Source organism: Microcaecilia unicolor, chromosome 8 (assembly GCF_901765095.1).
Source record: "Microcaecilia unicolor chromosome 8, aMicUni1.1, whole genome shotgun sequence".
Lineage (NCBI taxonomy): Eukaryota > Metazoa > Chordata > Amphibia > Gymnophiona > Siphonopidae > Microcaecilia > Microcaecilia unicolor.
This window is the reverse complement of record NC_044038.1, coordinates 94,461,734-94,478,171: the sequence shown is the minus strand read 5'-3', so window position 1 is coordinate 94,478,171 and position 16,438 is coordinate 94,461,734. Positions and strand designations below refer to the sequence as shown.

At 47.6% G+C, this 16,438-nt stretch overlaps 1 protein-coding gene across 2 annotated transcripts in view; it reads left to right on the top strand.

Moving 5' to 3' along the window:
- The window catches only part of APLP1 (amyloid beta precursor like protein 1), a 254,004-nt gene that overhangs the window by 202,624 nt on the left and 34,942 nt on the right, over positions 1-16,438 (top strand). For both annotated transcript variants that reach the window (XM_030212233.1, XM_030212232.1), the window contains 2 exons: positions 254-319; positions 7,473-7,616. In XM_030212233.1, the coding sequence (XP_030068093.1) occupies positions 254-319; positions 7,473-7,616 (210 nt within the window). The remainder of the gene's footprint in view (positions 1-253; positions 320-7,472; positions 7,617-16,438) is intronic.

Sequence of the window (16,438 nt, the reverse complement as noted above, 5' to 3'; positions counted from 1 at the left end):
AGCCAGGCAGAGGAGATAAGTTTTCAGCCAAACCATTATACCCAAGTAAATCAGTTACCTGGGGAAACTACAGAGCACGTATTACATTTTATCTCAATGGCAACGGTGTTTCAATGGGAATTCAGCAAAGGTGGAGATGCGATGTGAACATTTTAAGGCAGGCGCATGGAGGGAAAAGATGTAGAGAGATATGGGAAGGTGTTGGTCAGGGGCATTGTAGGTCTAACTCTGCATTCTCCTTCCCGGACCACAGGTGAATGCATCGCTGGATCTGAAACGGGTGGATTACAAGTCTCCAGATATTCAACGGGATGAGCTGGTAGGTTGATGGAGATGGAAAGGTTGTTAAATCCATTTGAAAGATACATTCAGAGAACCAACCGTGCAATTAGAATTTCTGGAGGCTTTGCCACTCGCCCAGCCAGTATACAGCACCTTTAGCTGTGCCATCCAGTGCTGTCATCTTCAAAGCTTTATCTCTTGCTTCTCCTCTTCTGTCAGTCCCTTTTTTCTGCCAGATTTCTCTTGGCCTTAATGAGACATGCCCCTCAGGAACTAGCCATGTGAACCACTGGAATTTAATCTTCCCAGAAGACAAGTGGTTAGGATTTGAGGCTTCAGACACAATGTAGGGACACAGACTGGAAGATCATGGAGGACTCCAAGGAGCAGAATCAAAGATGGGGCAGTTGTAAGTCCATTTACAGATTCCTTCCCCCTCATTCTATAACAGGTCAGCTAAAGTTAGGAGCCAGTGGTTTGCACAAGTTATAGAATACTTGCACTTATGAATGTGCAGTTACAAGAACCAGCGAGAAAAGAGTTTGAAGTTTAAAGGTTGTGATGGGTCCCAGTTCCATGATGCAGTGGTGATTCCTCAAAACGTTGACCACTGTTGGTAAATGGATCTGAAATTTGAGAGCAGCACAGATAGAGCAAACAATTTGAGAATATGAGAGCACCTTCATTTAAATTGTTTTGCAGTCATTTTTTGAATTAAGTGGGACATAGTTTTTTGAAAGTTTGTGGAGGGTTTTTTTTTTTGCCAATGATGATATTTTAGAGCAGTGGTTTTCAACCCAGTCCTCAGGAGCCACCTGGCCAGTAAGGTTTTCAGGATGTCTACAATGAATATGCGTGAGATAGATTTGCATGAACTGCCTTCTTAGTAGGCAAATCCCTATTCATTGTGGATATCCTGAAAAGATGGTCCCCTGAAGATTGAGTTGAAAACCGCTGTTTTAGAGCATGTAAGGAGCTTACATTAATATTCTCCATTAAACTCTATGAGGCTTTTTCCTTCCTTCATTATGGTGAGAGTGTGTGTACTCTAACCAGGCAAATGAAATGGCAAATGTTAGAATGAAGAGTGTTGATATTGAGACTTAAATTTAGGCATCCAGTTAGAATAAGGGGAATAGTGGCGAAGTAGCAGAGATGATTAAGATCAATGTTATTTAATCTGAATTTAAAATTTTTTAAATTCTGAATTAAAGATCCCATCATTAATCATAACTTGTAATTATATTCTCTGAGCATGTTTGTAAAGAGCAGTATATGGAGATAAGAGACAAGTTAGACTCAGTTACTTTACAGATGGTATGGAGGGGCATAATCGAACAGAAACGCCTATCTCCATGGGCGTTTATCTCCGAGAACGGGTCCGTGAAGGGGCGGACCGAATCGTATTTTCGAAAAAACATGGACGTTTATGTTTTTTTGAGCTGGGCGTTTTTGTTTTTCAGCGATAATGGAAACCGAAAACGCCCAGCTCAAAAACGAATAACTCCAAGACATTTATTTGTGGGAGGGGCCAGGATTCGTACTGCACCGGTCCACCTCACATGCCAGGACACCAACCGGGCACCCTAGGGGGCACTTTTACAAAAAAAAAAAAAAAAAAGGTAAAACAGCTCCCAGGTGCATAGCACCCATCCCTTGGGTGTTGAGCCCCCCAAATCCCCCTCAAAACCCACTGCCCACCAAGTCTACACCATTACTATAGCCCTAGGGGGTGAAGGGGGGCACCTACACGTGGGTACAGTGGGTTTGGGGGCGGTTTGGAGGGCTCCCATTTACCAGCACAAGTGTAACAGGTGGGGGGGGGGGGGATGAGCCTGGGTCACCTGCCTGAAGTCCACTGCTCCAGTGACCTGCATACTGCTGCCAGGGAGGTGGGTATGACATTTGAGGGTGAAAATAAAAGTTGTGAAACGGCATATTTTGTGGTAGGAGGGGGTTCGTGACCACTGGGGGAGTCAGGGGAGGTCATCCCCGATTCCCTCCAGTGGTCATCTGGTCATTTAGGGCACTTTTTGGGGCCTTATTCGTGGAAAAACAGTGTCCAGGAAAAGTGCCCTAAATTCTCGCTAAAAACGCATATTTTTTTCCATTATCGGCGAAAGGCGCCCATCTCTGATCGGCAGATAACCACGCCCCAGTTCCGCCTTCACCACGCCTTCGACACGCCCCCATCAACGTTGTCCGCATCCGCGACGGAGTGCAGTTGAAAACGTCCAAATTCGGCTTTGATTAACCGCTTTATTCGTTTTTGGGAGATAAACGTCTATCTCCCGATTTGGGTCACAATATAGGCGTTTTTCTCTTTCGATTATAAGCAGGATAGTAACATAGAGGGGCATTTTCGAAAGAAACATCCGAGTTGGAATTTGGATGTCTTTGTAAAATGTCCAAATCCGGGGGCAGAGAAAATCGTATTTTTGAAAAAAGATGGACGTCCATCTTTCGTTTTGAAAATACCAAGGACATCCTTGGATTTGGACGTCCTTAGAGATGGACGTCCTTAGACATGGAAGTCTTTGACTTTCTGTGATTTTCGAAACCAAAGAAGTCCATGTCAAAAACGTCCAAATGCAAGCCATTTGAACGTGGGAGGAGCCAGCATTTGTAGTTCACCAGTCCCCCTGACATGCCAGGACACCAACCAGGCACCCTAGGGGGCACTGCAGTGGACTTCATAAATTGCTCTCAGATACATAGATCCCTTACCATGTGTGCTGAGCCCCCCAACTTCTCCCCCCAAAACCCACTACCTCCAACTGTACACCACTACCATAGCCCTTACAGGTGAAGGGGGGCACCTAGATTGGGTACAGTGGGTTTGTGGTGGGTTTTGGAGGGCTCGCTGTTTCCTCCACAAACGTAACATGTAGGGGGGTTATGGGCCTGGGTCCACCTCTCTGAAGTGCACTGCACCCACTAAAACTGCTCCAGGGACCTGCATGCGCTGTCATGGACCTGGGTATGACATCTGAGGCTGGCACCAAATATTTTTAAAGATGTTTTTTGAAGATGGGAGAGGGTTAGTGACCACTGGGGGAGTAACGGGAGGTCATCCCCGATTCCCTTCTGTGGTCATCTGGTCATTTCGGGCACCTTTTGTGCCTTATTCGTAAAAAAACAGGTCCAGGTGAAAACGTCCAAGTTTTACTTTAGGACGACCCTGCTTTTCTCGATTATGGCTCAAAGACATCCAAGTGTTAGGCACGCCCAAGTCCCACTTTCACCACGCTTCCGCCCTGCCCCCTTGAAATTTGAATGTCCTTCCGACAGACTTCAGTTAGAGACGTCCAAAATCAGGTTTTGATTATACCGATTTGGACGTCTGTGGGAGATGGACGTCCATGTTCCAATTTATGTCGAAAGATGGGCATCCCTCTCTTTTGAAAATGAGCCTGCTAGTAACATAGTAGATGATGGCAGATAAAGACCTGTGTGGTCCATCAAGTCTGCCCAATAAGATAAACTCATTGCATATGGTCTGAAGTGATACATCATATGTATGCCTGATCTTGATTTATCCTTGTCATTTTTAGGGCATAGACCGTAGGAGCCTGCCCAGCATCAGCCTTGTTCTAAAATTTCTGAAGTTGTTGTCAAAGCTCCTGAATAGTTCCACTCCAGCCCATCCAAATATATTCAGTCTCGATCAGGGCACAGACCATAGAAGTTAGCCCAGCACTGCTTTCCTACTTAATCTCTGCTAAGCTTCTTTGGATCCGATTCTTCAAATCAGGATTCCTTTGTGTTTGTCCCATGCATTTTTGAATTCCGTTACCATTTTCATTTCTACCATCTCCCACAGGAGAGCATTCCAGGCATCTATCACCCTCTCAGTGAAAAAATATTTCCTGACATTATTCCTGAGTCTGCCCCCTTTCTTTTTTTTTATTATTTATTTATTCATTTCTTTCAATAACTTTACAAGCAATAATACTTGCACAGAAAAGACAAATTAATACAAGAAATTAAATAAAGAACATATAGAAAGAAAATATTAATTATTCTTAATTCTCATAAGTCCTCATCTGGGATCCCAAGATGACATTATGGAGAGTTTGCGGATAGAGATCTAAAAAAAAAAATCCCTTGGAATAATATTACACAACTGGACATGTGACAGTTTAATTTATATTTGAGCTTCTAAGTGTCTTTAGTTCCATCTTGTCTTGCTGTAACAAATGATAACAACTGAGAAGGTTCATAGAAGACAAATCTCTGTGACCGGTAACCGACCAAACATTTACACGGGTACTTGAGGAAAAATGTACCACCTACTTGAAGTGTCTGTTTTCGAAGTTGAAGAAATTGCTGACCCCGTCTCTGTGTGTCTCTCGACACGTCGGTGAAAATTCGGACTTTTAATACTTTAAACAAGTTATCTTTCTTTTGGAAAAAAAGTCTCAAAATCCAAAGTTTATCATGAGGCAAGGCTACTGTAGCTACCAAGGTAGCTGTTGTTAACTGTTCCAAGTCTGTCATCTCGAGTAAAGCAGAAACATCTATTGGTTGGTTATCCTGAGGTGTTTTCTTATTATCTCCTTTAGTAGGGAGATAATATACTTGTTCAAAGGGCGGGATATTTTCTTCCATAATCCCTAGGATCTCTTTAAGGTAATTTTTTAGAGTCTGCCCTCTTTCAACCTCAATTCATGCCCTCTGGTTCTACCACCTTCCCGTCTCTGGAAAAGGTTTGTTTGCGGATTAATACCTTTCAAATATTTGAACATCTATATCATATCACCCCTATTTCTCCTTTTACTCCAGGGTATACATGTTTAGGTCAGTAACCAGCTTATTTTCAAAGGAGATCGCCGGCCATCTTCCGACACAAATCGGGAAATGGCCGGTGATCTCCTAAAGCCTGCCAAATCAGTATAATCGAAAGCCGATTTTGGCTGGTGCCAACTGCTTTCCGTCGCGGAGCCAGCCAAACTTCAAGGGGGTGTTTCGCTAGGGTAGCGAAGGCGGGACGGGGGCATGCTTTGAGATGGCCGGCTTCACCCGATAATGAAAAAAAGAAGGGCGTCCCTGGCGAGAATTTGGTCCACTTTATTTGGTCCCTATTTTTTCAGAAGTCCCAAAAAAGTGCCTGAACTGACCAGATGACCACCGGAGGGAATCAGGGATCACCTCCCCTGACTCCCCCAGTGGTCACTAACCCCCTCCCACCCTCAAAAAAGACAACTTTAAAAACTTTTTTTGCAAGCCTCTATGCCAGCCTCAAATGTCATACTCAGGTCCATTGCATCAGTATACAGGTCCCTGGAGCAGTTTTAGTGGGTGCAGTGGACTTCAGGCAGGTGGACCCAGGCCCATCCCCCCCCCCCCCCACCTGTTACACTTGTGGTGGAAAATGGGGTCCCTTCAAACCCACCCGAAACCCACTGTACCCACATGTAGGTGCCCCCCTTCACCCCTTAGGGCTATGGTAGTGGTGTATAGCTGTGGGTAGTGGGTTTTGGGGGGCTCAGCACCCAAGGTAAGGGAGCTATGCACCTGTGACCAATTTGCGAAGTCCACTGTAGTGCCCCCTAGGGTGCCTGGTTGGTGCCCTGGCATGTGAGGGCGACCAGTGCACTATGAATCCCGGCCCCTCCCATGACCAAATGCCTTGGATTTGTTCGTTTTTGAGATGGGCGCCATCGGTTTCCATTATCAGCGAAAACCAAGGGCGGCCATCTCTAAATCCGGCGATCTCAGCATTTAGGTTGACCATCTTTAATGTTGACCTAAATGTTGAGATTTGGCTGCCCCCAACCGTATTATCGAAACGAAAGATAGACGCCCATCTCGTTCGAAAATACGGTCAGCCCCGCCCCTTCATGGCGCCATCCTCAGAGATGGGCTTCCCTGGTCGAAAATGCCCCTCCATGTCTCTCCACGTATGTCTTACTACGCAAACCCCCTACCATTTTAGTCGCTTTTTTCTGAACTGCTTCAAGTCTTTTTACATCCTTAGCGAGATAAAGCCTCCAAAACTGAACACAATACTCCAAGTGGGGCCTCACCAACGACTTGTAGAGTAGCATCAACACCTCCTTTCTTCTGCTGGTTATACCCCTCTCTATGCATCCTAGCATCCTTCTGGCCAGGGCCACTGCCTTGTCACACTGTTTTGTCACCTTGAGATCTTCAGACACCATCACCCCATGGTCCCCGAGCTGAGCTTACCAATCTCTTCCCTCCTATCTAGTACATCTCTTTTGTATTTCTGCACCCCAAATGCATCACTCAGCATGTCTTGGCATTAAATTTTAACTTAGCTTCAAACGGAGTTGGGTTTTTTTTTCAACCAATAGGTGGTTATCAACATTTGATGTATATTTAGATTTATAATTATTACTTTATGGTGTAGTGTGCCTTGTTAGTATATCATAGAAATTAGCACACCATTGTGTACTGTGTTCCCAGATATATAAGGATTAAATTTTAACTGCCAGACCCTCGACCATTCTTCTAACGTTTGGCGATCCCTTCTCATGGTTTCTACTCCCCCCACTCTATTGGCTATCTTCGTGTCATCTGCAAAATGCAAACTTTCCCTTCTAACCCTTCAGCAATGTCTCTCATAAATATATTGAACAGAATCGGCCCCAGCACACACATAGTGCAAAGTGCATAGACAAAAAAGGCCAGTAGAAAGTAGAACTGGACAAGGAGTAAGAGTCTGGATATATATGTAAAAGACAGTGGAGAAGAATAGAAAGTGAAACAACAACTGTACAGCAGGACATATTCCTGCACTACTGAGGAATAAGCTTCTGATTCTCAAGGTGGTTAGCTTGGCAGAGTTTAAAAAGGGGTTAGACGGTTTCCTAAAGGACAAGTCCATAAACCACTACTAAATGAACTTGGGAAAAATCCACAATTCCAGGAATAACATATATAGAATGTTTGTACGTTTGGGAAGCTTGCCAGGTGGCCTTGGCCTGGATTGGCCACTGTCATGGACAGGATGCTGGGCTCGATTGACCCTTGGTCTTTTCCCAGTGTGGCATTACTTATGTACTAATGTACTCGTCTCTGATTTTTGCTGATTCTCAATGTACTGTTTACTGATATCCAGAGGTAAACGTGAAGGCTAGTAGTAGGTTAAAAGCCAGGAAGAGTGCTAACATGTAAGCTTGTACTTTTTTTTTTTTCTTGCTTTTCTTTCCCCCATTCTCCAGGAGCCAGACACATTAGTGACATTCAACAGAGGTGCTCTGATTGGTCTGCTGGTAGTTGCAGTTGCCGTGGCAATGGTAATCATCATCAGCTTGCTGCTGGTCCGCCGGAAACCATATGGCACCATCAGTCATGGCATCGTAGAGGTAAGGCGCTCCCATCTAAAATCTCTGGTTCCCTCCAGTTCCACAATCATGACAGATGCTGTAGAAGTTTTCAATCATGGCAGACCCCAGGAAACAGGGGCTCTGCCTCTGCCTCTTTCTACAGCACATGAGGGGTAGGGGAGGGAAATTGGAATGATGGAGGGGTGAGGAGGATAAGGGAGAGGAATAGGTGAGGGACAAGGGATGATGGCTAGCTCAGAAGAAGAATGAGATGAGAGAAGGAGTGTGAGAGATGAGATAGAATGATAAGACGTGTTAGAAGTGAAAGTCAGAAAGGAGGAAGAAAGGATGGAATGAATGGGGTAACAGGAAATGAGGATGAGAGGAGTGAAGGAGGATTTGTATTTTAGAGTTCATTATTTACCTTTTCAGATCTGAGCTTAAAGGAAGATAATATGAGGGTTGATACAGAGAGAGGGAAATGAAAAATTAGATTAAAGAGGAGATGAGAAGGGAGAAGTAGTCTATAGTGAAACAGCAAGGTACAACGGGAAAAGAAAAGATGACAGGAAGGAAAGTGGGAGAGTTAAAAGTGAATAAAGAACTCCAAAAGTAAAATGAAAAAGGAGAAAATGAAAGCATTTTAGACAACAAATTGAAGGCACACTTTATTGTAATGGATTGTATTTTGGGGGATGCGCAACATTTTTTTTCTGCTTCTGTGGGTTTCCATTACATTACATTATACAGATTTTATAGCCCACAGATATCAATATAATTCACTGCAGATTACACAACCATTGATAATTGAACCATTTGTTCAAATAAACTTACAAAAATTATATAGTTAACAAAATGATCTCTAAAAACCCTGTTTCCATCAAGTACAACAAATTTACAGAATAAGAAAGTCTTAAGCATCCTTCTGAACTCTAGATAATTTCTATTTGCTCTAATTCCAAATAGTAAGGAGTTCCATAGAGAGAGAGCCTGGTAAGAAAAGGAAGAGGACAAAAAATTTACAGACTTAACCTTTTTTACAATAGGATAACATAATAATACTTGTTCACGAGGATGATCAGACTTGTGGTCTAAAACAGGGTGACCAATCAATCATATAAGGTGGGGGCCTCTCAGTATAAAATTTTAAAAACCATAACCCTTAGTTTGAATTGTCCCTAGCTTCAACTAGGAGCCAGTGCAATTCCAGCGTGAAGGGAGTCACTGAATCAAATCTGCCTAATGAATAGATCATTCGGATTGCGGTGTTTTGGACTTCCTGTAAATGTTTTATAGAAGCTTTTGTACACCCAGAGAAGACTACATTACAATAATCCATTCTAGACAGGATAAGAGCTTCTTCTACTATAACCTAAATGCTGATTTGTAAAAATAACTTTTGATAGTGCAAAGTTTTTTAAGTAGATAGAAAAATTTCTTGATCACTGAATTTATATGGGTTTTCATTCTTAGATAACTCTCAACCTCTACCCCAAGAATTTTAGAAGAGGTCTTGAAAGAAAATTGATCCACATCAACTGTGAAATGCTGATGTCTCAGTGGATGGTCTATAGGGCCGAGCTACAGAAACTTGGTTTTGTCCCTGTTCAGTTTAAGTCTATGAGATGAAATCCAGTTTATTATGTTATGGGAGGCACAAGGAGCCCGTCACACGGCAAAAAGGCGGCAGCAATTTATTAGAGTTTGGGGTGCATATTTGAATAAAATCTCACCTAGAACACGAGTCAGGTATTGAATGAGTTGGGGTGAATGTGAAATGCTTGGGGAGGGGGGGTTGGTGTGTTGCAGAGGTACAAGGAGGCTTGCAGGTGGTTAGGCTATGTTAACATGAAGGGGGAGGAATCTGGGGTGGGGGGCTGAGAGAGGAGGGGAGGGCAAGTTCGGATTGTTGTGGCTCTTCATTTGTTAACTTAACAAGTTTGGTTAAATATAAAGTAACATATGTGATTGTTTGCACCAGCGGAGCTTACAGTAAGGATGGGTCAGTGGTTTGGGAGAGAGTTCACCCTTGGGAGGATGAATAAAGTAGCGAGATGGGAGGTGGGTTCAGAATGTTGTTAGACCCAGTAAGATACTGAGTGCCTGGTGCCAGATAAATGTTTATTAAGGGAATGTCTGTAACTAATAGGAATGCACATGGTTAAAAGGCGGGGGGGGGGGGGGGATAGGTGGGAGGGGAGAGGGCAAGAATGTAAAGTGTAGAAAAATGGGAATAGCAATAGTACTTATTGTTTTCAAGAGTCATAATGCACTAGTTTATGGTTGTATGTAGTTTACTGATGGCTAATGTCTGTACATTGTGGAATATGTTTCCCTTAAAGTTAAAAGGATCTAACAGAAATCACAAATAAAATCAATCATAGCTTCCAAATAATGAACTCATGGGCGGATGCATTTCAACTAAAGCTTAACACAGAAAAGACACAATGCCTTATCCTTTCATCACAATACAATAAGAGTAAACCTACCACTATAATTACCCCAAACCATACTCTCCCTATTTCAGACACCTTGAAACTCCTGGGAGTCACAATTGATAGAAATCTCACACTAGAAAGCCATGCGAAAAATGTAACAAATAAAATGTTCCATGCAATGTGGAAACTCAAAAGAGTTAAACCTTTCTTCCCAAGGGTGATATTCCGCAACCTGGTGCAATCAATGGTGCTGAGCCACTTAGACTACTGCAATTCCATCTACACCGGATGCAAAACACAAATCATTCCATATCATCATGCTGATCAATCCATAGACTGGTGGGTTGTGGTCCATCTACCAGCAGATGGAGATAGAGAGCAATCCTTTTGCCTCCTATATGTGGTCATGTGCTGCCGGAAACTCCTCAGTATGTTCTCTATCCCAGCAGGTGGTGGTCACACACAGCAGCAGCTCTGGCTAGGTCTCCAAGCCTAATTTTTAGGTTTTGTTGAGTACCTGGGGTTGAGGGCTCTTCTTGAGCAAGTGCAAACCTGGTGGTGCCGGGTCCATCCTTTTCTCCCCCCTCCCGCTGGCTCCGTTAAAAAAAAAAAAATTTTGGACGTCCTTAAGGGCGTTTATTTCAACATTTATTTCAACGTTTATTGCAGCTGCTCACTGGGACACCAGTTCGTTACAGCTCGGAGCGAGAAGCAGGTAATTTTACCTTTTTATAGCGGGCAGGGGGTTCCCCATTCGGTCTCCACGTGGCTTATGGCGTCGGAGGGCGAGGGTGCGAGGATTCGCTCCCCGGACCGCGTGGGTGCGTCTAGCGGGGATGCGGGGATTTCAAAACCTGAATCGCCTTTGTTAAGCATCAGTTTGGAGTCCGGTCAGTGTCCCGGTTCCTCCTCCGGTGCGGCGGTTTTTTCCCGCCATAAGCGCCCATCCACCGCTGCTCACCCACTCCATGTTGGCCGGCCCACTGTGCTCGGACGGCTTCTTCTTGGGCCACCCTCGAGCCGGGAGACGTTAATACTATGGTCGCCCTTGATTCGGGGCAACGGTAAGAAAGCGGCCAAAGTTAAGCGCCGTTCTTTCCCGCGCGGCTCCTCGGAGTTTCGCGCCGGACGCCATTTTGGATGTGCAGCACGTTTCTCCCCCGCTCTTGCGAGCGCCGGTTGAGGGTGCGGCTAGGGCTGTGGCCCAAGCTGCAGAAGTGCACAGTTCGGGGGGATTCTCCCTGAGTTCATTTTGCTGCTGCATCAGGCCTTTCTTATGCAAAACGCTGCCCCTGCCCCCCTGTCAGATAAAGGGGTTGAGGCCTCCGAAAGCAAACGCCCTCGGGTGGATTTCCAGGCCCTAGAGGACTCTGTCTCCTCTGATGTAGATGAGGGCAGCGTATCGGAGTTCTCCCAACGGTCCTTTGGGGATTCCTTGGAGGAGACGGATTCCCACTCGGATGGAGTGGATGACCCCTCTGCAGCGCGGATCTTTCGCTCAGAGGATTTGCCCAACCTGTTAGTGCAGGCCATGAGCATTTTGATGATTTCCTCTCCAGAGGACGTCTCTCCCTCAGCCTCTGTTGGCTCCGCCATTATGCTGGGGACGAAGCGCCCGCCTAGATCCTTCCACGTGCATGAAGCCATGCGCACCTTGATTTCGGCTCAATGGGATGTCCCAGAAGCGAGCCTCAAAGTGGCTAGGGCTATGTCCCGCCTCTATCCTCTGCCTGAAGGTGAACGGGAGGCCTTTCTTTGGCCTACCGTGGATTCTTTAATCACTGCGGTGACTAAGAAAACGGCGTTGCCGGTGGAAGGTGGCACGGCCCTAAAGGACGCCCAAGACAGAAGATTGGAGGCGGCCTTAAGGTCGTCCTTCGAGGCGGCTGCTTTAAGTTTGCAGGCCTCAGTTTGCGGCTCCTATGTGGCCAGGGCATGCCTGACGATTGTGCAGCGGGCTTCCCCCTCGGATCCTTCCTTGAGGGCTGATTGGCCGGCCCTGGAATCGGGCTTGGCTTATTTGGCAGACTTGCTGTATGATGTCTTGAGAGCCTCAGCTAAAGGTATGGCTCAGACAGTCTCTACGCGGCGGTGGCTTTGGCTGAAGCATTGGTCTGCTGACCACGCCTCTAAGTCTCACCTGGCTAAGTTGCCTTTTAAAGGCAGGCTGCTTTTTGGGGTCGAGCTGGACAAAATTGTGTCCGATCTCGGCACGTCTAAGGGCAAGAGATTACCAGAGGTCAGGGCTTGGGCCAGTGGTGCTCGCCCAGGTCCTCCAAAGGACGGTTTCAGGAAGCCCGTCAGTATCGCCCGGGCAAGTCGGGCTCCTCTGCCCCTCTTCCTTCAAGAGGAACTTCTCCCCCAAGCAGCATTCCTTTCACAGAGACCGCCGTCCCGGAGGTGCTTCCTCCGGTCCTCCCCCAGGGTCTCGTACCCAATGACGGGGCCCTGGTCCATGGCCCATGGCCCAGTGCAGATTGGAGGACGCCTGTCCTCGTTTCTGGGCGAGTGGACCAGGGTAACTTCAGACGCTTGGGTCCTGGAAGTCATCAGAGACGGCTACAAGCTAGAGTTCTGCCGACCCTTAAGAGACGGGTTTGTACACTCTCCCTGCAAGTCTCCGGTCAAAGCTGTGGCAGTGCAGCAGACTTTGGACAATCTGATCCTCCTGGGTGCGGTCGTTCCGGTGCCAGAAGATCAGCTTGGCAAGGGACGTTACTCCATTTACTTTGTGGTACCAAAGAAAGGAGGTTCTGTACGGCCTATCCTCGACCTCAAAGGGGTCAATCGGGCCTTGAAAGTTCGGCACTTCCGAATGGAGACTCTCTCTTCTCTTTTATAGCGGCAGTGAAGGCAGGGAGTTCCTGGCATCCTTGGACATCAAGGAAGCTTACCTGCATATTCCCATCTGGCCTCCTCATCAACGCTTTCTGCGTTTTGCAGTCCTGGGCTGACACTTCCAGTTCAGAGCCCTCCCGTTCGGGTTGGCTACTGCTCCGCAGACCTTCTCCAAAGTAATGGTGGTCATCGCGGCCTTCCTTCGAAAGGAAGGAGTACAAGTCCATCCTTATCTGGACGACTGGTTGATCCGAGCCCCCTCTTATGCAGAGTGCGGCAGAGCTGTAGACCGGGTGATTGCTCTTCTGAGCTCCCTGGGGTGGATCATCAACAGGGAGAAAAGCCAGCTGCGCCCGACTCAGTCCCTGGAATATCTGGGAGTTCGTTTTGACACCCAAGTGGACAGAGTGTTCCTGCCGGACAATCGAATTGTCAAGCTTCAGGCTCAGGTGGACCAGTTCCTAGTAGCCTCTCCTCTTCGGGCTTGGGACTATGTGCAGCTGTTGGGCTCTATGACGGCCATGATGGAAATAGTGCCCTGGACCAGGGCTCATATGAGACCACTACAACTCTCTCTGCTGCAGCGCTGGACTCCAGTGTCGGAGGATTACGCTGTGCGCCTTCCCTTGGACCTAGCGGTGCGCAAGGCGCTGAGCTGGTGGCTGAGGACAGACAAGTTGTCCGCAGGGATGCCTCTTTTGACCCCGGAGTGGTTGTCGTCACGACGGACGCCTCTTTGACGGGCTGGGGAACCCATTGCTTGGGAAGGGCAGCGCAGGGGCTCTGGTCTCCTGCAGAGGCAAAGTGGTCTATCAACCTCCTGGAACTCAGAGCCATTCGGTTGGCGCTTTTGGAGTTTCTCCCGGTACTGGTGTTGAAGCCAGTACGGGTCCTGTCGGACAATGCCACGGCTGTGGCCTATGTCAATCGCCAGGGAGGTACCAAGAGCGCCCCTCTAGCCAAGGAGGCCATGAATCTATGCCAGTGAGCGGAAGCGAACCTGGAACAGCTGTCGGCGGCCCACATTGCTGGAGTCATGAATGTCCAGGCGGACTTTCTCAGTCGCCATACCTTGGATCCCGGAGAGTGGCAGCTATCGGCTCAGGCGTTCTTGGACATCACGAAGCGCTGGGGCCAGCCGAGCCTAGATCTGATGGCGTCATCGGCCAATTGCCAAGTGCCGCGCTTTTTCAGCAGAGGACGGGACCCTCGATCTCTGGGAGTAGATGCTCTTCTCCAACAGTGGCCGACACAGGAGCTTCTATATGTGTTCCCGCCCTGGCCCGTGTTGGGCAGGGTGCTACACCGGGTGGCAAAGCATCCGGGCCGGGTAATCCTGGTGGGTCCGGACTGGCCCAGACGTCCCTGGTATGCGGACTTGATCAGGCTCTCAGTGGACGGACCTCTGCGACTGCCAGCGGAGCAGGGCCTGTTGCATCAGGGTCCCGTGGTGATGGAGGATCCCTCCCCCTTTGGTCTTACGGCCTGGCTATTGAGCGGCAGCATCTGAGGAAGAAAGGCTTCTCAGACAAGGTCATCGCCACTATGCTGAGAGTGAGGAAGCGCTCTACTTCTACTGCTTACGCCAGGGTTTGGCGTATCTTTGCATCGTGGTGTGAGGCAGGCTCACTTTCTCCCTTCACTGCTCCAATTTCTTCAGTGTTGGCATTCCTGCAAGAATGTCTGGAGAAAGGCCTGTCGCTCAGTTCCCTTAAAGTCCAGGTAGCGGCTCTGGCTTGCTTCAGGGGCCGCCTGAAGTGTGCTTCCCTGGCTTCACAGCCAGATGTGGTGCGCTTTCTCAAGGGAGTTAATCACCTGCGCCCTCCTCTGCACTCAGTGGTACCTGCGTGGAATCTCAATCTGGTGCTAAGAGCCTTGCAGAAGCCGCCTTTTGAACCCTTGTCGAGGGCATCTCTGAAAGACCTGATGTTGAAAGCAGTCTTTTTGGTGGCTATCACTTCAGCCAGAAGAGTTTCCGAGCTCCAGGCGCTATCATGTCGAGAGCCCTTTCTGCAGTTCACTGAGGCAGGAGTGTCTACTCGCACAGTGCCTTCCTTCCTGCCCAAGATTGTTTCTCGCTTCCATGTGAATCAGCAGCTCTGTCTCCCATCCTTTCGTAGGGAGGACTACCCAGAGGAGTACTCTGCTCTCAAATATCTAGATGTGAGACGAGTCATCATCAGATACTTGGAAGTGACCAATGATTTCCGGAAGTCGGATCATCTGTTTGTCCTGTTTGCAGGTCCTCGTAAGGGTCTGCAAGCTGCTAAGCCTACAGTGGCAAGATGGGTCAAGGAAGCCATTGCAGCGGCCTGTGTGGCTGCGGGGAAGGTGCCGCCTATCCGGCTGAAGGCTCACTCCACTAGAGCTCAGGCGGCCTCGATGGCGGAGGCCGGGTCCGTCTCCTTGGAAGAGATTTGCAAGGCGGCAACTTGGACATCGGCTCATACCTTCTCCAGGCATTACCGCTTGACTGTGGCTGCTCGGGCGGAGGCCCGGTTTGGAGCTTCAGTGTTGCGGTCAGGGATTTCTATGTCCCGCCCTGGTGAGTACTGCTTCGGTACATCCCACCAGTCTATGGATTGATCAGCATGATGATATGGAAGGTAAAATTATGTATCATACCTGATAATTTTCTTTCCATTAATCATAGCTGATCAATCCATAGCCCCGCCCAGATATCTGTACTGTTTTTATTCTGGTTGCATTTCAGGTTCAAGTTTAGTCTTCAGTTCCTGTTCAGGAGGACTTCGTGTTCAAGTTTTTTCAATTGGATTCTTCAGGAGTTGAGACGATTTTGTGTTACAGTGAGCTGCTGCATTCCTCTCCCCTCCGTTTTACGGGGCTGGATTGAGACCTAAATTCTGCCGGCGCTCCCTCCCGCTTCGTGCGGCTGTAGGGCAGCTTTGTACCCCTCCCGCTTCGGCGGTGGTAGGGTCAGTCAGCTCCTCCCGCGGTTGCAGTTGCAGGATAAGCCAGATCCCCCCGCATCGGCGGGTGTGGTGTCCCTCCCCCGCTCCGCGGGGATGAGCTGGACGGATTCCCCTCCCCCACTTGTGTGGGGAGGAGCTGGGTTAATTCCCCTCCCCCGTTTCGGCAGTGGTGAGCTGGGCAGAGTGTCCCTTTGTGAGTGTAATTCTCTAAGTGCTGAGTCCTGCGGATGGAGCTTTGATATCGACATACTGAGGAGTTTCCGGCAGCATATGACCACATATAGGGAGGCAAAAGGATTGCGCTCTATCTCCACCTGCTGGTAGATGGACACAACCCACCAGTCTATGGATTGATCAGCTATGATTAATGGAAAGAAAATTATCAGGTATTTTACCTTAGGAAACTCCAAACTGCCCAAAATACTGCAGCTAGAAATATGAAAGCGCAAAACCCCTCAGAGAAAAATTACATTGGCTCCCATTAAAAGATCAAATTGTATTCAAAACCTGCACCCTGTTTCATAAAATTATTCATGGAGAGGCCCCGTTATACATGTCAGACCTCATAGACTTACCAGCAAGGAACACAAAAAGATCATCATGCACTCTCTTGAACCTCCATTACCCCAGTTGCAAAGGACTTAAATATAAA